General features: G+C 42.9%; 1 protein-coding gene across 1 annotated transcript in view; it reads left to right on the forward strand.

Moving 5' to 3' along the window:
• The window catches only part of ntrk3a (neurotrophic tyrosine kinase, receptor, type 3a), a 374,839-nt gene that overhangs the window by 196,975 nt on the left and 152,489 nt on the right, over window positions 1–25,375 (forward strand). The window contains exons 5-7 of the mRNA XM_056282433.1: window positions 12,434–12,588; window positions 12,862–13,004; window positions 13,322–13,463. Of these exons, the coding sequence (XP_056138408.1) occupies window positions 12,434–12,588; window positions 12,862–13,004; window positions 13,322–13,463 (440 nt within the window). The remainder of the gene's footprint in view (window positions 1–12,433; window positions 12,589–12,861; window positions 13,005–13,321; window positions 13,464–25,375) is intronic.

Raw genomic sequence — 25,375 nt, forward strand, 5'->3', positions numbered from 1 at the left:
AAAGCACTGCAACCCCAGAGGAATCCAGAGCCCACCGAGCATCAGCCCTGCACATCCCCAAGGAGCACAAGCCAGGCATGCACCCCCGAGACGCACCCCACTGCCACCTCCCAGGTGCCAGCACAGGGCACACCGCAGGCTCGGGACCCGAGAAGGGGACAGCAAGAACAGTCCGCCAGCTGAGAGCCGGGTCCCGCAACCAACAGACGGATCCACCGCTGGGAAGACCCATCCAGCAGGCATTAAGGGTGGCCCTATTCCCATCCATGCCCGACATAGGAGAGAGCCCCACCGTGCCGCTGCTGGGTAGATGACCCCCCTGACCACATGCACCGAGCATACAGTCACGTAGCTGAATACACCTGGCCCAAATCACCCAACAGTGACCCCTCCCCCCCGGGACAGACAGACAGCTAGACATGCAGTCGCCCAACCACCCCCAAACCACAGCCCATACCCACAATGACAAGCCGCCACCCAGCACTCAACACAGCCCTGCCATAACACAGTAGGAAAGACACCACCCAGCACCAAAAACAGAGCCATCCTCCTGGGCAGGGGGCCCTCCTGGCTGCCCCCAGCCAACCACCCACCCACACTGACCCGCCAATGACCCGCCCATCTTGGTAGTTGCAGTGCTTGTTGTGCGTTTGTGTCATGTATGGAGTTAAAATGGCAGGGAGTGGGGGTATAAGTCAGTCGTCACAGGCCGGAGCCACCCCACCCCCCCGCCCAGCTGACCCTGTCCTAGAAGCATATGTTGTTTGGAGTATGGTTTGAGTGAATGTGTGTATGCACTAAGCTATTGTGATTGGGATTAAGATTTTAGGACATTGCTGAGGTTCAAGCAGGGGTAGGAGCATCACGGGCAAGATGTCAACTGCCCTCCTCACCTCCACTAAATGGCTTGCACCTCACCCATCCCGCAAACCCTAGTCCTACCATTTGGTGTGTGTGCTTTGTATGCGTTCCGGAACTGGGAGAGAAGGGCCAGGCACAGCAAGGCCAATGCAGGAGTGCAGCTGACTGGAGAGCAGCCAAGTGGACCACCCGGAACTGGCCCGCTGCTCATCCCTGGTACTGGAGAGCAACCCACCCGCAGCAACCAGCTGGGGGTACTCAGCATCCCACCAAGCACTGCCAGCATAGTGGAATGTCCTGCGCCTCCAGCGGGCCCTCAACCAGGACCTCACTGCCACACACACAGGCCATGGACATGGCTGACATGCCCCCACCTGCTACCCTGCCCCCAAACAAGAAGCCCCCCCCCCCAAGGGTGATCACCACCTGGGCAGACCCAGGTGGTGATCAAGTGTCCGCCCGGCGCCCATGACCAGACGGCACATCCCACAGACCCTGGCACGAGCCATCTCCGCCCATGGCATGCAGGCGGAAACAAGATCTCCACCACCCCGCCCCCAGGCGGGCGCGTGGTGGAGATCTTGTTTCCGCCTGCGTCCCATGGCGCGTCCACCTGCCGATCACATGGCCCAACCCTGACCCAGCAACCCGGTGGCCGCACCCCACTTTGAGCCCAAAACTCACAAACACACACCATATGCACATCTGTAAGCCACTCGAGGTGCCCCCTGAAACCCCAGACCCCCCCCCCCCCACCAAGTTGGGGTTGGGTGACCTCTAGCCAGCTTACGGGTAGCTGAGGTTAGGGTTAGGATTGGGCGGAAATTGTACAGTGGATTTTACATTAGACAGGAAAGGAATAGAGCCCCACCTCAGTCATCTTCCAGTTAAGCCAGGATTATTTCTCAGTCATGACTAATAGATACATGGCGCATGAAAAATCCAACAGCACAGCAATACACATGGATAAGGCAGTTTCTAATGCAATCAATGCAGTGAGGTTAGATAGGTTTATGTCTCTAAAGATTTTAGCGCTAGCCTCATTAGTAGTTTTATTCATTCGATAGGTTCTAGTGACCATCATCTTATTGCAGTGGAGCTGTGTCTCTCCTCTACAATGAAGCACAGGTTATACTTGCACTTTAACAGTAAACCGTTTCAGGATAAAAACTTTTGTGAAAGTCTTAAGGATTTTCTTTGGACTTTTTGGGTGAAGTGCAAATTAGAATGTTCTGTCAGAAATACACATCCTCTTGATTGGTCAAATTACAGCTAAAGCAGACCATCCTCATGCTGGAAGAGGAGCTCAGTAGTGCTGAGATGGCTAACATCTCTGTTAATCAGAGTGAAGGTAGTGCACGGTTACAGGAGAGAAGGCAGGAGGTTAGTTGCATTTTGCTGGAGCGAGTTAAAGGGGCACCAGTTAGATCTATGCCTAGTCCACACGTACACGGCTGTTTCTGAAAACTGGGTTTTTCCTTCATCCTTAAAAAAAAAGCTCATCCACACAAGTACTGTTTAAAAAAAATCTCCACCCAAATAAGAATGCAAAAACACAATGTAAGCACTGTCAACAGCATGCCAAACCAACAGGTGGTGATATAACCCTGACCCTAAAGCCATGTTGGCCAAGCAGAAGCCTGGAGGAAGAAAAGAAAAAGAGCCAACAACAAGCAAGTTTCTGAAAATCTTCACCCTGGAAGGATTTTTCCAAAAGGTCTGTTTTAAGTTAACTGAAGTGGAGTTTGTGTGTGGACAAAATGCCAAAAAGCATAGAAAAAAGCTACATTTTCAAAAATACCCATGTATATGTCGACTAGGCATAAATCTACTATTCTCAACAACATGGATACGCCAACTTTCTTTTTCTTTAGTTTAGAAAAGACAGTGGTCCAAAGGAAGCAGATGATGCATCTCCATCTTCATAATAACTGAGTTACCCCCCCCCCCCCAAAAAAAAAGAGAACTCATGCACTGCAGAGCAGCTACGGGGGGCAAGCTGTTTTCAACTCTTACTGTGGGGGAACTAGTTACTGCAGTGATGAAATTGGCATCAGGTCAAGCCCCTGGAACTGATAGACCCCTAGTTGAATTTTACCAACAAATTTGGAGTTTCATTCAGCTAACCCACCTGTCAGTAGGTGATGCACAGATGCTCTCTGGCAAGGATGAAGTCATCAGTGGGGGGCTGAATATTTTACAGTTTCATATAGCAAACACTTATCCAAAGCGACGTACATCTGGGAGATAGTTGGCTTGTGTAGCATTAGGAGTCTAAGCCACGGACTCTTACTGGAGACTCAACCCAATTGGGCTTCGAATCCCCCATCTCTGGCAGGAAAGCTGGTGTTCTTACCTACTGAGCTATCCAGCTGCTGGTTTGTTCAGAAACTTCCCCAAAAAGCTGCTTGCTGTCCTTATACAAGACACCTGTTGACAAAAGGATGGCTTATCTCCAGTTGAGGATTATACATAGGGTGATAAGTACAAACAAGTATGTGGCACACCTGGGCCCAAATAATGGAGAAGGATGTCCCTTCTGTTCAAAGTCTGAGTCGGTGGGACACTTGTTCATAGAGTACTCTAGAGTCTAGACTCTCAGAGCATGTTCGATTATTTGAGGGCTTGGTGAAACCTTTTCTCTTGGCCTTTTTATTTTTGGTCCCAAATGTAGAAGTAGAAGAAGACCTGCTGTGACACTGGTTAATGTTGTGTATTGGGTGGCAAGATAGAAATCTAGACAAGAGAAAACAAATCCAGAGGTTGGGGAGTGTTGGTACTATGTCGGTGTTTAAGGGAATGTTGTCTGCTGGCATTAAGACAGAGAAAGCTCACTACAGCTTAATCAAACATTGTGAAGGTTTTGCATGTGTATGGTGCGTAGGTGGTGATCTGTGTACAGTCGATGATAGTGGCACTTAGCTTTCTGAAAGTTTGTATATTATCATTATGTTTTACAGCACAGTGGTGCAGTGGTTAGCGTGGTTGCCTCACAGCAAGAAGGCCCTGGGTTCGAGCCCCGAGGTAGTCCAACCTTGGGGGTCGTCCCTGGTGGAGCGTGTAAACTCTGTGTTTGCATGTTCTCCCCGTGTCTGTGTGGGTTTCTTCTGGGTGCTCGGGTTTCCTCCCACAGTCCAAAGACATGTAGGTCAGGTGAATTGGCTGTACTAAATTGTCCCTAGGTGTGAATGTGTCGGCACTGTGATGGGCTGGCGGCCTGTCCAGAGTGTCTCCCCGCCTGCTGCCCAATGGCAGCTCGGATAACCTCCAGCATCCTGCGACCCCAATTGGCATAACGGCTTGGATAATGGATGGATGGACGGAAATCAACTTTTTTGGAGTCCAAGATGCAAGACTTTGAGACATGTTGATATTAACTTTTCTTAAAATAAGAGTAATGACATTGTCGCCCAATGAGTGCTGGGACAGGCTCCAGCATCCTCACGACCCTGAGTAGGATAAGCAACTTGGATAATGGATGGATGGATGTTGTGTTTTATTTGGTTTCACTTTCTTTGCCCTGTTTTGTTTGAGCTGTTCCGTTGTTCTGTATTGATATGTCCTTTATTTTGCAGATCAATAATTTCTTTGACGTGACGGTGGGAATGAAGTGATTTTTTAAAAGTCAAGTTCTCTATCTTTCTCTCTCTCCCTCAGTCACACACACACACACACACACACACACACACACACACACACAAAGCCACACGGTCATATTGTGTTTCAGTTTGACTAATTCAAAGTGAAAAGCGCTCAGTGCTGATATGGTACCAATTCTGTCATAACGTCCCCACAGAACAGAGCTGCAAGACAAATGCCTACAGAAGGTCAGATATTGATTTTCTTTATATGGTGCAAACACTTTTGAGCTGTCAGCACCTGTTTTGTCAGTGAGCTATCATCTCATCAATGGTGTATTCAGCCTCACAGCAAGTTTCTACCACACAACAATAGCAACAAAAAAAAACAACAAAAAAGAAAGAAAGAAAAAGAAAATTCGTGGATGAGTCCAGGTTGGAAATCATGTTTCAGTCGTTGGATGAGATAATGTTTCTCCTGTGACTATGGTTATATTCAACACCACAATATTAATCATGACTACTGCATATATTGCTGAGAGGCTCAGAACAAAAGCCGTCAGCAGTTATTCCTAGATCCGGCCAATTCAGATTCTCTCTAGATTTCCTTTTTTCTTCTTCCTCGGTGATGTTTGGTTTCAAGGTTGTAAAGGCAACAGCTTTATTCTTTATAATCTAAAATGAAAAGGAAGGCATTTGTGCTTCCCTTCAAATAGTTCCCCCTCTTTCTTTTGTCTTCCTCTTTCTATCCCCTTCCTCACTCTTCCGCCTTAGTGTAGTCTTCTCTTCATCATCAGTCCACATACCTTTGCCTCTTCTCTCTCATCTCACTTCATTTCTCTTCCTCCCTATTCACTTTGCACTTTTCTCCGACTCTTCTCCTCTGCTCTTATTTTCTCCTCCCCATCACCTCCCCCTCACCTCTTGTGCTGCTCTGTCGTCCCTTCCTCACTCTGTCCCCTTCTGTTCCTATCCTTAAACTCTCTCTCACTTCCTCATTTCTGTTCTTCTCGCGCTTCCATTCCTTCCCCATAATGCATATCTTCTGCATTATGGCTCCAACCCTAAATTCAATATCCTTTCATTCACCAGGCTGATAGAGTACGTCTGGCAAGCCTGTTCAGATTATTACCCAACTCACTTTTATGAGACAATTTTAGCTGTGTAATGGATATGTTCGGAAGTGGTTATTGGATCTCTAAAATATGCTCCAAATTTGCAGTTGTTTTGCAGAAGCCTCACATCTCCGGTTGCATTGTTTCATGCTTAATTGACAGATAACATTGCCTTGTCAATGTGGAACAAGTTTCACTACCTAGTGATGAAATGTGTAATATATGTGACATGATAAATTGTCAGAAATACGTAAGTGATAAAGTAAACCAGATTTTAATGAAAACTTGACTGCAGACTCAGTACTATGACATTTCTGCAGGATTTTGACGATGTGCTTAACATTTGTAAAGTTGAGTTATTGCTACCACTGATTACAGAACGGCGCTATAGTTATAGAGATATAAATGTCAGATCATTCAAAACTATATCTTAATTAGGTGTGACCGGTGAAATAGATGGCTAATGTGGATTCTGTCTACTCTTGGCATTACGCACTTCATTGCAGGGTTAAACCTTATGGGGTTGTGGATGGAATAGTCACTTTGGCAATGTGAGAACGATTAAAACAATGTGTCGACGATAAAAAAAAAGTCTGTAAAATAAACATTTCCAAGGTGCTTCATTGTCTTTGAAAGCAAGACACAAGTGTGATCAGGTTTAAAATCCCTAGTCACAGTGTGTGAGGACAGAATGATATGATGGATTGGGGTTAACCCCAGTTTGATACAAAACCCTATTTACATAAGGAGTGAAGGCCGGGATTGAGTTTTACCTTATTTTTGGATATAAACCTTGAACTGGGCTAAAGAGGGAACGTGTGTGTGTGAGGGGGGGGGGGTGTCCTGATGCCTGATGATAAAAGCTGTGGTGGTAATGAAGAACAGTAGAACAGTGTGGGATGATTCTAGTAGGAGAGTCAGAAACTGACAAATCAGTGGTTATATACACAAATTGATAAGAAGTCACCCCCCCCCCTCTTTTTTTTTCTTACCAATTGTACCCAGCCAATTACCCCACCCTTCGGAGCCGTCCCGGGCCGCTGCTCCTATCCCTCTGCCGTTCCAGGGAGGGCTGCAGACTACCACATGCCTCCTCCGGTACATGTGGTGTCGCCAGCCACTTCTTTTCACCTGACAGTGAGGAGTTTCGCCAGGGGGAGGTAGTGTGTGGGAGGATGACACTATTCCCCCCAGTTCCCCCTCCCCCCTGAACAGGCACCCCAACCAACCAGAGGAGGTGCTAGTGTAGCGATTAGGACACATACCCACATTCAGCTTCCCACCCGTAGACATGGCCAGTTGTGTCTGTAGGGATGCCCGACCAAGCTGGGGGTAACACGGGGATTCGAACCAGCAATACCCTGTTGGTAGGCAATGGAATAGACTGCTATGCTACCTGGATGCCCCATAAGAAGTCGATTTTAATAAAATATCTTCATCAAATTTCCTATAAAATAACCTCCAACTCTCCAGTCATTTGAGTGGGCCCATAGATTAACTGTACTACATAGATGTATAAGAGAGAGCAGTCTGTATCCTCACCCTCCACTTAAACCAATGCAGCAGATACATCTACAGCTGCATTGTAAATTTCATAACTAGAATAAGCTTCTAACACCATAAGGCTTGCATATACCCATGGTTTTATATGAATAATAATTCAAGACCAAATCACTTTCCAAATTAGCAAATACTGTCACTTCTAAACCTCATGGGTAACCAAAGGACTGATGCCAAAAGCCGAGTAATAAAATATGCCAATTCTTTCAAAAATTTGATTTTTACTCAGTTGAATCTCTACATACTCACCAGACTGTAAAGTGAGCAAAGAAGATAATCTCTGACCCCTCACATCCTGCTCATCACCTATTCCAGTGCCTTCCCTCAGGGAGGCGCTACAGGTCACTGTCCACTAAGACTAAACTCTTCACAAACAGTATTTTCCCCCTAGCCATCAGAACTCTGAATTCCTCCCTATAGTCCCCTCCTCACACACCATTGGCATAAACACCACCATTCACCTAACTGTTATGGGTGATATGTTTATGTCTGCTATTGTGTAACTGTATTGTTTATGATAATATGTGGAGTGTCTGTTGTTTTCCATGTATGTATTGTGCTGCAGAGTTGTACCGAATGTGTACCGAAAACAAATTCCACTGGCCTTGGTCGTGTGGCTAATAAAACAACCTAATCTAATCTAATCTAATCTAATTTTATCTAATCTAATCTAATCTAAATTTCAGTATGATTACAATTTTATAATTTTGCCTGACCATGTATAGGAGTGCTGCCTATGAGACTGAAGGTCCCTTACTGAGTCATTGACTGACTGATTGACAACCAGATATTAAGATGCGCATGCGCAAAAGGCAAGAATGGCACCAGTAGGGGGCGCGGTACACACGAGAACACACACACACACACACACACATACACACACACACACACACACACACACACACAGGCAACCCTCAACAACAGAGGGAGGGATGAGGGCGTGCCTGTGCTGCAGCCTACTGATATAGTATTTCTGAATACCTCATTTGAAAACGATATGCTGCCTTGATGACGCCATCTTGTTTAAAGAAGGGTGCATTGCTTAAGTTAATCACTCCCGAGTTTAATTTCCTGGTCGTCAAGACGACAGTGGACAAATGGCCAGTAGCGAACATTATAAATACTTAACCTACTATTACAGAACTGTTCTGAAGGCACATTTCTGTAAATACGAGATTCAATGCAAAAAATATTTTCCAATACATAGGTTTTTCAGCTCATGCTCAAAAGTGTGGTGGCATTCAGAATTACATTGGCGATTAGCTGATGACGATGACCCGATATTTATCCCACAATGTAAGTCGGGGGGGGGGGCAGCATGTGCTGCGGCTCGTCTCTCTATGTGCCTACACAAGATGGCTTACTGTTTGTTTTAAAAGACGCAGATAAAACCTGGTTTTGAAATGGATCATTGTGCTTGTGAAAAAGCAGTCTGAAGGCAGGCGTAGCTATCCTGTATGCTCTCTCCATCTCTCTCTCTCTCTCTCTCTCTCTCTCTCTCTCTCTCTCTCTCTCTCTCTCTTCTTCTCTCCAGCACAACCTGTTTGTCATACAGTATAGGGCCCCCTACACTCCTAATGAAAGAGCGGGGTTATCTGTGCTATATTAATGAGAGATGGGGGTTATCTCCACTGTAGAGTGGAACTTGTAATTTACATCCTACTTTCCCAGATAGGTGCTAGATTAGGGTGTTAAATTAGGTGTCTGGGGACCGTACGTTGCATTTACAAGCAGATGAACTCGGTACTTAATCTTGGGGTGGGGCACCACTGGTAGTCACAGGTCTATTTTGAGGGTTTACGGGAATATCTATGAATGTGTGGATTTTAGCTAAGCTGGGTTGCTCAGATGTAAAGGATCCAGGGGAGACACCATTGTCCGGTTGTGCAGCGGCATCGGGGAACAATGTGCTTTTGGTTAGCAGACGGACGTGTCCCATGCAGCGAGACAAAGCAGGGATGAAAATGCCGTTTGATGCATAGAGAGTGAACAAAGAAAAACAACAGCGTTTGATTAACTTGATTAAAATCCATTCAAACTGCCGTTGGATCACATGCATATTGGAAGGCTGTGGTCTGTCTGCCTCGCACCCGTCACTTTTTCATTTTTAACTGTCAGCCAAACCTGACATGACTGCCACTGAGTCAGCCATCTTTGTTTCACAATATTTCCAGACTTAGCTAAAACTGACCACAATTTGTTCCCCCCCCCCTCCCCTTTTCCCCCCAGTTGTATGCGGCCAATTACCCCACTCTTCCGAGCCGTCCCAGTCGTTGCTCCACCCCCTCTACTGATCCAGAGAGGGCTGCAGACTACCACATGTCTCCTCCGATACATGTGGAGTCACCAGCCGTTTCTTTTCACCTGACAGTGAGGAATTTCACCAGGGGGACATAGCGCATGGGAGGATCACACTATTCCCTCCAGTTCCCCCTTCCCCCACGAACAGGCGCCCCGACTGACCAGAGGAGGCGCTAGTGCAGCGATCAGGACACATACCCACATCCGGCTTCCCACCCGCAGACACGGCCAATTGTGTCTGTAGGGACGCCCGACCAAGCCGAAGGTAACACGGGGATTTGAACCGCTGATCCCTGTGTTGGTAGACAACGGAATAGACCGCTATGCTTCCCGGGCACCCCCAGTTTGTGTTTAAAGGATTGACAGACTGGTTTGCAAATAGATTTGCAGCACAAACTTCTGGGATCTACCAGTTTGTCCATTGTTTTCTCGCACTATGATTAAACTAGTTGTCAATAAGAGGCTCTTTGCATAGCTATTTAATTAATGCCAGTGCAAATTGTTCCACACCTCAGGTATCCCCAATCAGACAGACGAGATGTCACAAAGGTGACAGACAAACACATTGTTTGAGTAAGCTTGAATTTTTTTTTGGGGGGGGGGGGCTTGTTTTTTTTTGTTTTTTGTACAGTTCTCACCATTTCATCAGTGCCAACACCTCATCTAACAGCAACAGAGAGGAATTGTGTGTCGAGACCCTGTGGGATGAAGTGTGAAGTGCATGTCCCCGTGTATATGTGTGTAATCTGCGTGTGTGTGTGTGCGTGTCTCTAGATGATGCAAGGTTTGGCTGAGCTGGGACTGGAGAAGAGATAATATCAGGAAATTGAACTCCATTTTCTCACTTCTCGTCTCCAATGTCAACTATATTTCTGTGAAAATATTGAATAATTTATTGGAATCAACAGTTTCCCGGCCCACAGTCTTCACTGTTAAAGCTTACATTTTTATCAAATACTGTATACAGTATTTGAGAATACCTTATTACTTGTCATGTTATTCTGTTGCACGTTCTCTGTTCCTATTTGATGGCTCTTGCTCCTTAGACATGTTTTCTTTTGTTCTTTGTTCCCCCAAGACAAACCCACTTTGTCTATTTATCAGACCTGGGTCTGAGGCTGTAATAATGCACCTATTGATCTAAGGGCTGGGAATAAGCAGGGGACTCTGTGTGTGCGTTTGTGCGTGTGTGTGTATGTGTGCGTGCGTGCGTGCGTGCGTGCGTGCGTGCGTGATTGTAGGAAGGGGCAAGAGTAATGAACACTGGGTGATCTTAACCCCTAGCCAACTGAACAGGCGGACACACACACACACACATACACACACACACACACACACAAACACACTCAGGATAGCTATTATTCATCACACTATGCCTTAAGGGTAGAATAGAACTACTCCATCTTTGTTGTGTGTGTGTGTGTGTGTGTGTGTGTGTGTGTGTCTGTGTGTGTTGCACATATGTGAATCTGTACAAACGTGCTATATGGATTTGTTGTGTTTATTTTTGTGCAGGTATGGGATGAAATTGTGCATCTGTCCCAACTAAAACTACTGAACACAGTTATTTATCAGTCTTTGAGTCTTGTCTTACTCTGCCTCTCTCTCTATTTCTCACTCTGTCTCTCTCTCTCTCTTTATATCTGCCTCTGCTTCACTGGTGTTTGGCCTCCCTCCTTCCCATCTTCTCTCTTCAGCTGTGTACATATATAAATATCTGTTGCCCTTTTTTCCTAATTACATGGTTAATTGAGTTGTAAATAGTTTACTGCAGTAATATAAGGTGCTTTTTCACCCCCTTTGTTTACCATGTGCTCCTGTGAAGGAAGTATTACTTTTCTTCCCCTCGCTGTCATTCTCTGTGTCTATCTCTCTGTCTTCTCCCAAAGAATGTGCATCGTCTCATCAGTCAGTTAGCCCTTTTGGACCTAATCTAATCTGCAGTGTGAATCCTGTAGTAAGAATCTTGTTCATTTTGAGGTGCGTCCGGCTAGTGTAGTGGTCTGTTTCGTTGCCTGCCAACACGAGGATCGCCGATTCAAATCCCCGTGTTACCTCCAGCTTGGGTTGGGCATTCCTACAGACACAATTGGCCGTGTCTGCGGGTGGGAAGCCGGGTGTGGGTGTGTGTCCTGGTTGCTGCACTAGCACCTCCTCTGGTCGGTCAGGGCTCCTGTTCGGGGGGGGGGACTGGGGGGAATAGTGTGATCCTCCCATGTGCTACGTCCCCCTGGCGAAATGTTTTACTGTCAGGTGAAAAGAAGCGGCTGGCGACTCCACATGTATCGGAGGAGACGTGTGGTAGTCTGCAGCCCTCCCTGGATCGGCAGAGGGAGCAGCAACCGGGATGGCTGGGAAGAGTGGGGTAATTGGTGTGGGGTATTGATACAATAGGGGAGAAAAGGGGGGGTAAAAAAAAGTGTCTGTTTTAAAACCCCACTGGGTTTACTTTGAGCAGTGCCTGCACAGGCCACTGTTGCTAATTTTTTTACACCTTTACAATCACTTGTGTGGAAAATCCAAATTTACTATTTCATCAGTCAGAAGATGCAACAAGTGGCCCGGTAACCAGCAGACAAAATGTATCACAGAATCCTGATTTACAAACGTGTCATTTATTTATAAGATGCACATTCACAGCTGGGAATCTCCAGGTCGACACGAGTCTTTGTCAGTAGGTTGGGTAGGTCATTAAGAGACGCTACAGTACTTGCTAAAAGAGAGAGAGAAAAAAAGTATTTCATATTAACCTTTCCCACCTGCTTTGCCCAAACCATAAAACATTAACATTTGGAGCCTTTCTGATAACTAGGGTGCATCGCTAATCACAAGGTTATCACCAACCAGCGTAAAATATTTATAACTTTCTAGCTTTTCATCGTTCAAGGTTTAGACATTGGTGATTTGTGGTTTGGAAGCTTCTGAAGATCTTGTAACACTCACATTTTCCCTTTTTTCTGTCTTTCTTTTCTGGTCTCCCTATTCTGGTCTCCCTATCCCCATGCATTTCCGCTCCAGTCATCTAGAGGATGTGATGTTTGAATGCGGCTGTAAGATCCGTTGGCTGCAACTATGGCAACAGAGAGGAGAGGCAGGGCTAAGCAGCCAGCAACTGTACTGTAATGATGGATATAGCAAGATACTACTCCAAGATATGAACATTACAAATTGTGGTAAGTCCCTCTGCCCTTTATTCTCTGTCTCTTGTGCACTGTGGCCTAGAATACAGACTAGTGGAGTAGCAAACTGCTTTGCTGAAAATAAGTGAAAATGTCTAAAAATCAGTAGAAACAGTACCCAAACAAAAAAATGGTCTGGTTAAAAGAAAGCTTGGCCGAGTTGGAGCTTTGAATTCAAGTTAAGTTACATAAATAGAGTTTCATCAGTTATCTCTATCCCTCTCTCTCGCTCTCTCCTTCCTTCTGGCTAACTACCTGTCTTGGTAGACGTGCCAGAGATCAGCATAAGCCACAGCAACCTTACTGTCATCGAGGGAGACCGTGTGACAGTGTACTGTAATGGTTCTGGCTCCCCGTTGCCAGAAGTGGACTGGACCGTCAAAGGCATGCACACCATCAACACACACCAGGTAGAGAGAATACACACACACATATACACACACACACACACACTTATACACGTCTGAGAGAGCACATAAGCACATAGACACACCGAATCACCAAATAATACACACAACAATTATACTTGCTAACAATATAGTAAACACAAAAAGTAGCATGCAACCATGTTAAAATGAATAAAGGGAGGAGAATACGCAGAACCAAAGAGACAGACTCAGATGATGCCCCCCATATCCATAAGCTGCAAGAGCACATTGAAGGGATAAGAAACACACTAAAAGGACAAAAAACAATTTACTGTCCCTTCCTCTGTTTCCCGCTCCAGGCCAGCGTCTATGACAACATCGTTCATTCGATCAACATGACGTTAGTCAATGTGAGCCGAGATGACAACAACTTCATGCTGACTTGCATTGCTGAGAATGTGGTGGGGATGACCAACGCCTCCATACAGCTTACTGTTCAGTGTGAGTACAACACGCACACGCACGCACACACACACACACACACACACACACAATTCTTAACAGCCCCTCACCATTGGATTCATTAGCTATTGAAAGAAGAATTTTCTTACTGTTTTCTTTTTGCAAAATATTGCATTTGTGTGCTTGTATGTCTACCAAACATTTGTATGGGTATTCCTTTGTGTGTGTGTGTGTGTGTGTGTGTGTGTGTGTGTGTGTGTGTGTGTGTGTGTCTGTTTTTTGGAGCTTTAAAAAGTCCAGCAATCAAAGTGTTGGACCACCGTGCCATACGATACAAACAATTCTAAGCTATCATTTTATTCCATGCCCACATATTTTAGAATTCTGAATTAAGATTATTTTACCCTGCTTTGTAGTCATCCAAACCACACACTCATTAATGACTTCAAAAACATTTTTGAATCATTTCAAATGGTACTATATATATATATATATATATATATATATATATATATATATATATATATATATATATATACACACACACACACACACACACACACACACACACACACATACAGTGGCTTGCAAAAGTATTCATACCCCTTGAACTTTTCCACATTTTGTCACGTTACGACCATAAATATATTTTATTGGAATTTTATGTGAAAGACCAACACAAAGTGGCACACAATTGTGAAGTACAAAGAAAATTATACATGATTTTAAATTTTTTTTACAAATAAAAAACTGAAAAGTGCGGTGTGCAAAAGTATTCAGCCCTCTTTTCTCTGAGTGCAACCAATTGCCTTCAGAAGTTGCCTGATGATTGCTGAATGATCGAATGTTGACCCAATGACTAAATAGAGTCAACCTGTGGGTAATCTAATCTCAGTACAAATACAGCTGTTCTGTGACGGCCTCAGAGGTTTGTTAAGAGAATATTGGGGAGCAAACAGCATCATGAAGTCCAAGGAACACACCAGACAGGTCAGGGATAAAGTTGTGGAGAAGTTTAAAGCAGGGTTAGGCTATAAAAAGATTTCCCAAGCTTTGAACATCTCACGGAGCACTGTTCAATCCATCATCTGGAAATGGAAAGAATATGGCACAGCTGCAAACCTACCAAGACACGGCCGTCCACCTAAACTTACAGGCCGAATAAGGAGAGCACTGATCAGAGATGCAGCCAAGAGGCCCATGGTGACTCTGGACGAACTGCAGAGATCCACAGCTCAGGTGGGGGAATCTGTCCACAGGACAACTATTGGTCGTGCACTGCACAAATCTGGCCTTTATGGAAGAGTGGCAAGAAGAAAGCCATTGTTAAAAGAAAACCATAAGAAGTCCCATTTGCAGTTTGCCAGAAGCCATGTGAGGGACACAGCAAACAAGTGGAAGAAGGTGCTCTGGTCAGATGAGACCAAAATTGAACTTTTTGGCCTAAATGCAAAACGCTATGTGTGGCGGAAAAATAACACTGCACATCACTCTAAACACACCATCCCCACTGTCAAACATGGTGGTGGCAGCATCGTGCTCTGGGGGTGCTTCTCTTCAGCAGGGACAGGGAAGATGGTCAGAGTTGATGGGAAGATGGATGGAGCCAAATACAGGGCAATCTTGGAAGAAAACCTGTTGGAGTCTGCAAAAGACTTGAGGACTGGGGTGGAGGTTCACCTTCCAGCAGGACAACGACCCTAAACATAAAGCCAGGGCTACAATGGACTGGTTTAAAACAAAACAGATTCATGTGTTAGAATGGCCCAGTCAAAGTCCAGACCTAAATCCAATTGAGAATCTGTGGCAAGATCTGAAACCTGCCGTTCACAAATGCTCTCCATCTAATCTGACTGAGCTTGAGCTGTTTTACAAAGAATGGGTAAAAATTTCAGTCTCTAGATGTGCAAAGCTGGTAGAGACATACCCCAAAAGACTTGCAGCTGTAATTGCAGCAAAAGGCGGTTCCACAAAGTATTGACTCAGGGGGGCTGAATACTTTTGCACACCGCACTTTTCAGTTTTTTATTTGTAAAATTTTTTTTAAATCATGTAGAATTTTCTTTGTACTTCACAATTGTGTGCCACTTTGTGTTGGTCTTTCACATAAAATTCCAACAAAATATATTTATGTTTGTGGTCGAAATATGACAAAATGTGGAAAAGTTCAAGGGGTATGAATACTTTTGCAAGCCACTGTATATGTATGTATGTGTGTGTGTGTGTATATATATATATATATATATGTATATGTGTGTGTGCGTGTGTGTTTGCGTGTCTGTGTGTGTGTATCCACAGATAGTAAGCAATACACTTTTAACTAAGTTCAGTCTTCAGGTCTTAATAGTGTTAAGAGAAAGGATCAATGCATCTTTTTTATAGCATCTGTCAACAATGAGAAAAACATAAAATTACACCAGTGTTATCCTTTAGATAAGTTTTATTTATAACAAAAATAATATAGTTATTTGAGTGAAAAATGAACCATATATCACTTAATCTCAACGAAAAAGACCAGTCCTGGATGAAATCTCAACATTGGGCAGCACAGTGGCCCAGTGGTTAGCGCTGTCACCTCACAGCAAGAAAGTCCTGGGTTCGAACCCCAGCATTGTCCAACTTTGGGGGTCATCTCAGGTCGTCCTCTGTGTGGAGTTTGCATGTTCTCCCCGTGTCTGCGGTGGGTTTTCTTCTGATGCTCCGGTTTCCTCCCGCCATTAAAAAGACATGCATGTTAGGGTTAATACTCCTGTCTGTGCCCCTGACCAAGGCAATGGAAAGAAGAACTGGAGTTGGTCCCCGGGTGTTGCAAGGCAGCTGCCCACTGTTCCTAGCTACACAGCTAGGATGGGTTAAATGCAGAGCGTAATTTCCCCATGGGGATCAATAAAGTACCTCAAAGTCAAAAAATCAAAAATGTAGGCGCAATATGATAATACCCAAATCCTTTGTAATAAATCTGCCAATATTATGCCCCTGTGGTTATCCAATAGCTTTTATCCACAGACATGACATCACTTGACCAAAAAGATATTACCGCGCCCCGAGATCATAGATAGAGTCTCAGCCAACCACTCCCCTGCCTTGTCTATGCATGTAGCAAATACCCTCCCAACCAAATATCCAATTTCTGAGTGTTTTTCCAAAGATGAGTAGGGGCAGAGGACAGTTAATACTGCCGGGCTGTGTTACTCTTTAATCAAAGGGTTCAACCTGTGTGATTTCAACTTTGATTCACCTTTTTTTGGTCATTTGAGGCATAGACTCTGTAATGTTGGGAATTGGCAACCTCTGTGCTATTTTTTTTAATTTTGTTGTAAGTTACTGTTGTGTTTTTGTTGTTACGGGGCTTATCCGCCAGGTGACCCTACAGGAGGTGACCCTTGCTGGAAAGTACAAAAGGTCACTTACTTGCACGGTGAAAATGTTGCAAGGTTGACATCCCTGCTGAATCCTTGCAGCAAACTTTGGCATAATGCGGATTAACGAATAGTGAATGGAACGAGGTGTTATACAAAATGAGGGAAAGGGTTGCTCAAGTCGAAAAATGTTCAAGGAGCAACAACTTCCCTTGTGGCAAACCAATCGGCATGGCTTCCTGTCGAAGTCAGACAAGGATCGAGGGATTCGGTTGGAGATCCTGTGAAGTTCCATATGTCCACTTTGAAAATGTTGTCTCGCTGTTGTTTTGCCAATTGTAAGAATAGATTAATACAAAATCTGATGCATATCCCAGGGTGAAATAGTGGCTTGCTGCACCATATCACCTCTTTTCATTCACTTTTCATTGGTTCGTGCTGTGCCAAAGTGTGGCATTGCATCTGGTGTGGATGCACTATAAACATGGGCGCTCCCAGCTACGTCCCTCACAGCTCACATTTCTTCACAGACTCTCATGACCCCTCCCTTGCTTGGACGATATTAATGGCAGGGGTTTGCAGTTAGACGACTTGGACTACATCATATTCCACATATCACATTCACTCATCTCTGTGTCTCCTCTGGCCAGAGTTGCAGTGCTTATTGATTTGTGAGGGCCCGTATCTGTGGTTTGTGGGTGTTACGATTGTGATACACAGCCAATATTTCGAGGAGTTGAGTAATATTGCTTAAATAAAGAAATGATCATAATAAAGGAGACAGGAAGAGAAAAAAAAATCAATATAGGTTAGAGGCTGCAATGAATAAATATGCAAGGGGGAAAATGGTGTTAGTCATTTTGATTTGTAAAATGGCCCAGTGGAATTGTCTCAAATTTGTAGGTGTACCATGTTATGACTGTAATGGCTCAGAAACAATGAACCTATATATAAATGTGCCTCTAGGCAGCTGTGTTATGTTCATGGTTCATCATAAAATTAAGATGTACTACATCTGCAAGAATTAAATAAAATCTTCTCATTGTTATGTAGATTTTCCCACAGATCAGCATATTGCATATGTAGTTGGACTGGTTTCTCTGCAGCTGTTTCAGGGAAAGAAAAATACAACATAGCTTCACAGTTATTGATGGCTAACCCTACACTGCACTTTCGAGAAATGGAGAAATAACAATTAAGCCTCTGCCTTCCTCTGCATCGCTCTAGAGCTGCTCATCAGCAACCCATCACCTTTCCGTATGGCTATTGTGGTAGAGAAATCACAGGTGATTGTGACCAAGCAAACAGACAACAACAGTATGACCAAATAACAGCTGACTGTGACAGACGAAAGATAATAATGGTCAATAATTGGTGTTTGTGATCAAGCAGCTTCTAACTGTGACCAAATGACTGGTGATTGTAACCAAACAATAGAACAGCTGTGAATTAAAATGGCATCAATGACTAGTGCTTGTACTGTATCACTATGCCATATTTGTGTAGATTGGTTTGAACATGATATAGATATAATTAATATGCTATGTGTATAAAACCATACTGGGATTTATCTGGAATAAATTTAAATACCATTCCTCAAAATACAAATTATCTACATGATACATTTAACCAGATGCAATGCTCTGAACAAATGGTAAATCAGGCTGCTATCATATTTACTGATGAACTTGCACATACCTGTAGCAACCACAGATGTTTATGAGGTCTCTCAACCCCTGCAAACTACCATATAAATCGTTCACTGCTATGCATGCATTGGCTTTTCAATAGAAATGAGACTGCCTCTCTGCATGTAATCACCCATCATAAAATCTTATATGCAACATTCACAATGCAAGTGCTATTTGAAGATATTATGCTGCTTGCTACCTACTGTAGTTACATCATACTCATCTATTTCTGGGCTCCTGGCCAGTGATGTTCTGCTCATCGATTAACAAGAGCAACAGTGAGTGGTTCTGTGGGATGTGGATGTAAGCTCAGTTCAACGGAGTAGGATTTTCACTCAGTCGACATAATGCATACTCTATGATGCTTCCTAGAGAAGGTAATTGTGTTTTACTTTGGGGAAAAGCCACGTTGTCTATGTTCCAAAACAGAATGTGACAAATTATTGAGATCATTGCCTTGAGTTGGTTTGTCTAATGTCGGGTCTACAGGGGGTCTATTACAAATTACTAAGACTTCATGGAAGCGTTTATCACATAACGTGTGACTGAGTGTGTTCCCAGCTGAGAGGGGGAGAATCAGAGAGAGAAAGAGGAGGGAGAGGGTAGCAGGATAATGCAAATAGAAAATTATAAAAGGAAATAAGGTAGGAATGAACATGACAGAAGAGACCAAAAAGAAGAGATGGGAAACGTAGAAAACAAAAATACTTCAATTTTTGACATTTAATTCAGTCAGTCAACTATAAGGAAGAAGCCAGCCATTGTCTAAGGGTCAAAACTGCTGTGGTCAGTATTGCGGTGTATATTGATTTCACTGTGCCATGGAGAATGTGATACATGGCAAATGAAACGAAAACGTTTAAATATTCTGACAAGCAGCAGAGGTTGAGAGGTGTTGTGGAAAGCTCAAGTAAGCTGTGTGGAAGTGGTAAAGCAGAGGGTTTGTGGTTACGCCTACTTTAGCTCACCGATGGAGCTGAAAAACAAGCAGTTGAATCCCTTTGGGAGGCAGTGGTGAGACCCTGGGAGTGGCTGTGGTTGAGAAAAAAAAAAGCTTTCTGACTGGGTCATAACTAAGTGAAATGCCATTATAGTACAGGGAGTGTTTGGCTGCTTTTGTTTGTGTATTATTATGACATCAGTATGAAGTTAGCTAGCATATAGACCACTTATTTAGAATGGTCTATATGCTATATATATGCTATATATTGGATGGATAGATGGACCACTTACCCTACTTAGGGTCATGGGGTGCTGGAGCCTATCCCAGCAGTCATTGGGTGGCAGGTGGGGAGACACCCTAGACAGGCAGCCAGGCCATCACAGGGCCGACACACACACACACATTCATACCTAGGGACAATTTAGTATGGCCGATTCACCTGACCTACATGTCTTTGGACTGTGAGAGGAAACCGGTGCACCCGGAGGAAACCCACGCAGACATGGGGAGAACATGCAAACTCCACACAGAGGACGACCCGGGACGACCCCCAAGTTTGGACTACCCCGGGGTTCAAACCCAGGACCTTCTTGCTGTGAGGCGACTGTGCTAACCACTGCACCACCGTGCCACCCCACCGTACCACCGTGCCATCCTGGATTATTGTGTATTTGAAGTCAGCTAGTAGCATGTTAATTCAGTCTGGTACATGGTATGATAGCCATAATTTCGTTACCCTCAAATGAAACTCAGGAGTTTTTGATTCTGACACGGGAGGTCGAGCACATGATATGCATGGTCAAGTGTTAAAGTCATTAAAACACCTTTGCTCTGAGTACGTTACATGGTGAATCCATGGACTATATCAACATTTTACCTGGCTAAATTATTAAATGACTAAAAAAAACTACACGTCTAAGACCTACAATATAATTATACATGCCATCCACTGCGAAATAGATATCCATGGGCTCTGCCATTTAGAAAAAGACAAAACATCAGTTAGTGTCAAGAGCTCACAGCTAATGATGGTTCATATGATTTTGTTGTTTTTTTTTGTTTTTGTTTTTTTGACAGCAGTTAATATCGGGGTAGCTTTTAATTAATCTTGAATATGATCATTTCTATTTAACTTGGTAAAACATATATGGTGGTACTGATAATTGCATGAATTTTTGAAGAACCTCAGAGATTAATTTAAGATGAAATAAAAGGGAAAAAAAACAGTGATTTAAAAAAAAAAGAAGCACGGTTTGACCTGAGTTGATGTTTTGATATTTGTTGTCTAAGAGCTTGGTATGCCGGATCTGCTTGTTAGCCACAACAACTTTTCTTGTTCTTCAAACTCTCTGCTGTGCATCTGGCTGATTGTGAAGATTTAAAATATTAATTGTTCTCAGTAACCATGAAAATGAGCATGTACCCGGGTGTTCTTGACTTGGATGTTTGTCCTAAATACACCTGCATCAGAGTATCAAAAATACATTTATTTGCATGTAAACATCCAAGATTATAGTTTTACATTTGACTGACAGTGGTAAAAAAAATTTCTTTTTTGACCCCCCCCCCCTTTTTTTTTTCTCCCCAATTGTACTTGGCCAATTATCCCACTCTTCCGAGCCGTTCCGGTCGCTGCTCCACCCCCTCTGCTGATCCGGGGAGGGCTGCAGACTACCACATGCCTCCTCCGATACATGTGGAGTTGCCAGCCTCTTCTTTTCACCTGACAGTGAGGCGTTTCACCAGGGGGGACTTCGCGTGTGGCAGGGTCACGCTACCCCCCCCCCAGTTCCCCTCCCCCCCGAACAGGTGCCCCGACTGACCAGAGGAGGCGCTAGTGCAGTGACCAGGGACACATGGCCACATCCGGCTTCCCACCCGCAGACACGGCCAATTGTGTCTGTAGGGACGCCCGACCAAGCCGGAGGTAACACAGGGATTGCAGCCCGCGATCCCCGTGTTGGTAGGCAACTGACTAGACCACTACACTACCCGGACGCCCTCAATTTTTGTGGCATTGTGTGATGGTAGTTTAATGGTGACCCTAGTGAATCTAATTGGGCCAGAGTAATTCTAATACCTGTTCTGATGCCTCCATTACAACAGCGACACAAAAACGCTCAATTTTCTCATAATTGCTCGAGCTTTCCTGTAACTCTTCTTGTGCTCTCTCAGTATCACAACAAATCAACCATACATGTATTTATGTTACAATTTCTTTCCCTTTAAGTGGTAACCACAGAAAATACATGAAAATAATCTGATCATATTTAAAATATGGCCTGGAAAGTTATAGTGGCATTATTCAGTTCTACTTTTCCACAAAGCTTGGAAGTCCTGTCTCCTACCTTGAGCTAAGAGTAATTTTCGTCACAATAAAACCTTTGGCGCTGTTCCTCAATTAATTCTGAAATGCTTGGTAATAAAAGTTGGATTGTATGAGATGAAATCACTGGTATTCTATTTTAAATCACTGGTATTCTAGTTTAAATCTGTAAATGGACTGTCTTTGCCTTAAACAACTGCTTTTGGGTTTCGGATCTTGGGTTACCTAATTGTTATATTTTGGTTTTGAACTACGCCTGGATTGAGACAACGAGCTAAGAACACAGACTTCGAATAGAGGGATGGCAAACCGGCAAGCTAACTAAACCTAGCTAGTTTAGCTATCGAGGCTAGCTTGGGCCGTTTCTGGCTAGCATTGGTGTGGCGAGATAACCCAGACTTGGTAGTGTTAAAGTTAACTATCAAATTAACTACCGATTTCCACACTGAGGCACAAGATGGGACCAAAGAAGGCAAGTACAATTACAGACGAGGAAGTTGAAGACATAAAGAAATCTCTAAACTTTATGTCGGAAGAGATCGCAAAAATCTCTAAACAACAGAAACTGATAATGGACTTGATAGGAGAAATAAAGGACCTGAGAAGACAAAACGATGACAAAGATAAAAAAAAAATAACCATATTGGAGGACCGTGTGGCAGACCTGGAACAATACTCCAGGGTGAATGACCTGATTATTAGTGGCTTGGAAATCCGGCCCCAGTCCTACACGAGGGCTGCAGCAAAAGATCCAGAGCCCACTGAGCCTGACCTGGTCTACCTCGAGCAGCAAGTGATCACCTTCTTCAACAGTAAGGAGATAAAAGTGGACAGCAGAGATATCGAGGCATGTCATCCTCTTCCCCAAAAATATAAAAATGTGAAACCATCCATAATAATATGTTTTGCAAGCAGAAAACAAAAAACAGCACTGCTCATGCTGGTATGAAAGCTGAAAGGCACCAATGTGTATCTCAACGAGCACTTGACGAAGAAAAACGCAGACATCGCCAAACAAGCATGCATCTTGAAGAAGCAAAACAGGATTCAATCAACATGGACAACAAACTGTAAAGTATTCATAAAACTCAATGGATCTCCAGAGGAAGCTAAAGTACTGGCCATCAAGGGCATTGCAGAGCTCGACAAGTATCAGAGATGACAACCCTTGGAGAACTGCAAAGTTGATAATTCTGACACCCATGACAATTACAACCCATGACAAGCCTCCTTGGCACCTGTCATTCATCTCCAACTGGAGATATTAATCAACAAGTACTGATCTCAGAATATGAAACTGTTGGACTGAAAACCTTTGAATTCACCGAACATAAAGGACTTGATATGGAGAATGATATTGATCCTGAGAATAATTTCTACATCAACACACAAATCCATTGTGAATACTATACTGAGGAACAGTTTAACAGAAATTCAAAAATGAATGGAGTAATATTAATTATACATTTCAATAGTAGGAGCCTGAATTCAAATGTTTCAAAGATCCAACACTGCAATGGCAATCTCTGAGACTTGGCTTAATGAGGAAAAACTGCCATGGTTGACATTGAGGGATATGAGATTAATTCTATGAATAGGAATCAAAAAAAGGGTGGAGGAGTTGCTTTATACATTGACAAAAACTATAATTGTAAATCTATCAATAGTATGTCACAAGTAGTAGACAATGTCATGTTATGTATTACCGTAGAACTAGAACTAGAGAAATCAAAAAACATACTAATAAGCTGTGTATACAGTACTCCAGGATCATGTACTGATACATTTAGGGAAACGTTATTGGAGATGTATGAGAACATAAATCGTAAGAAAATTGTTTTTGCTTGTGGGGACTTCAATATTGGTTTGTTAAACCCACTTGAACACAATACCACTACAAAATTCATTAATTCAATGTACAGTATGAGCCTGTATCCCTCAATCACATGCCCGACCACAATAACAACTCACAGTGCTATACTAATTGATAATATATTCACTAATGTAAGTCATAGGAAAGTAATAAGTGGGTTAATAAAATAGGACACAAGTGACCATCTGCCAGTATTTGCAGTCATTCAGAGCGGTACAGGGGCAAATAAGGATGTTACAACACACAAAATAATTAAACAAAAAACAGAAGGGGAAATTAATTATTTTAAAAACGATCTGATGGTACAAGACTGGAATGAAGTATATTTAGAAGATGTAGACGAAGCCTATGACACATTTATGTCAATAAAAACGGCTCTTTATGAAAAAACAAAAAACAAAAACTGCTCTCTAGTTAAGAAAGTAGTAAAACAGAAAATTACTGAAAAGCCATGGTTAACTAAGGGATTATTTAACCCATGTAAGAAGAAAAATGTATTATATAAAGGCTTTTTAAAGAAGAGAACAAAAGAATCAGAACACAAATACAAGACATATAAAAACAAACTGACAAAAATGATGAGAAACAGCAGAAGGGATTACTACAGCAAATTACTAGAGGACAATCAAAACAACATAAAAAAACATGGATTTATTGAATGATATAATTAAAAATAAAAGGGGAAAAACTGGATACCCAAATTGCTTCCTAACCAAAAATAATAAAACTATCAATGATATGGCCTTAATTGTTAATGAATTCAATGATTTTTTTAAATTTTATTTATTTATTTATTTATTTTGGTGTTGGTCCTGGTTTTGGTGGGGAGATTGCAAGCACTGGCTGCAGAAATTACGTGGCAAGTAAAGATGTACAGCTAAAATCATTTTTGTTTTTAAAGGGAACAGATGAAAAAGAAATTATTGACATTGTCGAAAGATTTAAGAGTAAGAAGTCAACAGACTGCAATGGTATTGAAATGTCACTAGATAAAGATATTATTGAGTTTGTGGTGAAACCTCTTACATATGCAATCAATCCCTGAAAACTGGTGTTTTTCCATGTGAAATGAAAACGGCTAAGGTCATACCCATATACAAGCCTGGAGATAGACACACACTCTCAAATTACAGACCTGTTTCTTTGCTTTCACACTTCTCTAAAATACTGGAAAAAATACTCTACTCAAGGTTGGATGACTTTATCACAAAACATAATGTACTGTGTGAACAACAATATGGATTTAGAACCAATAGGACTACATCATCTGCACTCATTGATTTTGTGGAAGAGATAACAACTGCTATAGAAAAGAAAGAATATGCTGTGGGAGTATTCTTAGATCTAAAAAAAACATTTGATATGGCTGACCATGACTTATTATCAATAAAACTACAAAAATATGGAATCAGAGGAGTAGCTCTTTCTTGGTTATCCGGTTACCTAAATAATAGGAACCAATATGTGCAAATTAATAATTATAAATCAGAATTAATGAAGGTTAAGTGTGGAGTTCCTCAAGGCTCAGTGTTGGGGCCATTGTTGTTTCTTTTGTACATTAACAATATATGTGAGGTTTCAAAAACACAAAATAATTTTATTTGCAGATGACACAAACCTACTTTGCAGTGGGGACAACTTGGAACAACTTTTGGATACAGTAGGAAATGAACTGAAGAAACTAAAGAGTTGGTTTGATTCAAATAAACTAACACTAAATCTAAGCAAAACGAAATTCATGATATTTGGGAATTGGTCA

This window comes from Lampris incognitus, chromosome 6, assembly GCF_029633865.1.
Source record: "Lampris incognitus isolate fLamInc1 chromosome 6, fLamInc1.hap2, whole genome shotgun sequence".
NCBI classification, from domain to species: domain Eukaryota; kingdom Metazoa; phylum Chordata; class Actinopteri; order Lampriformes; family Lampridae; genus Lampris; species Lampris incognitus.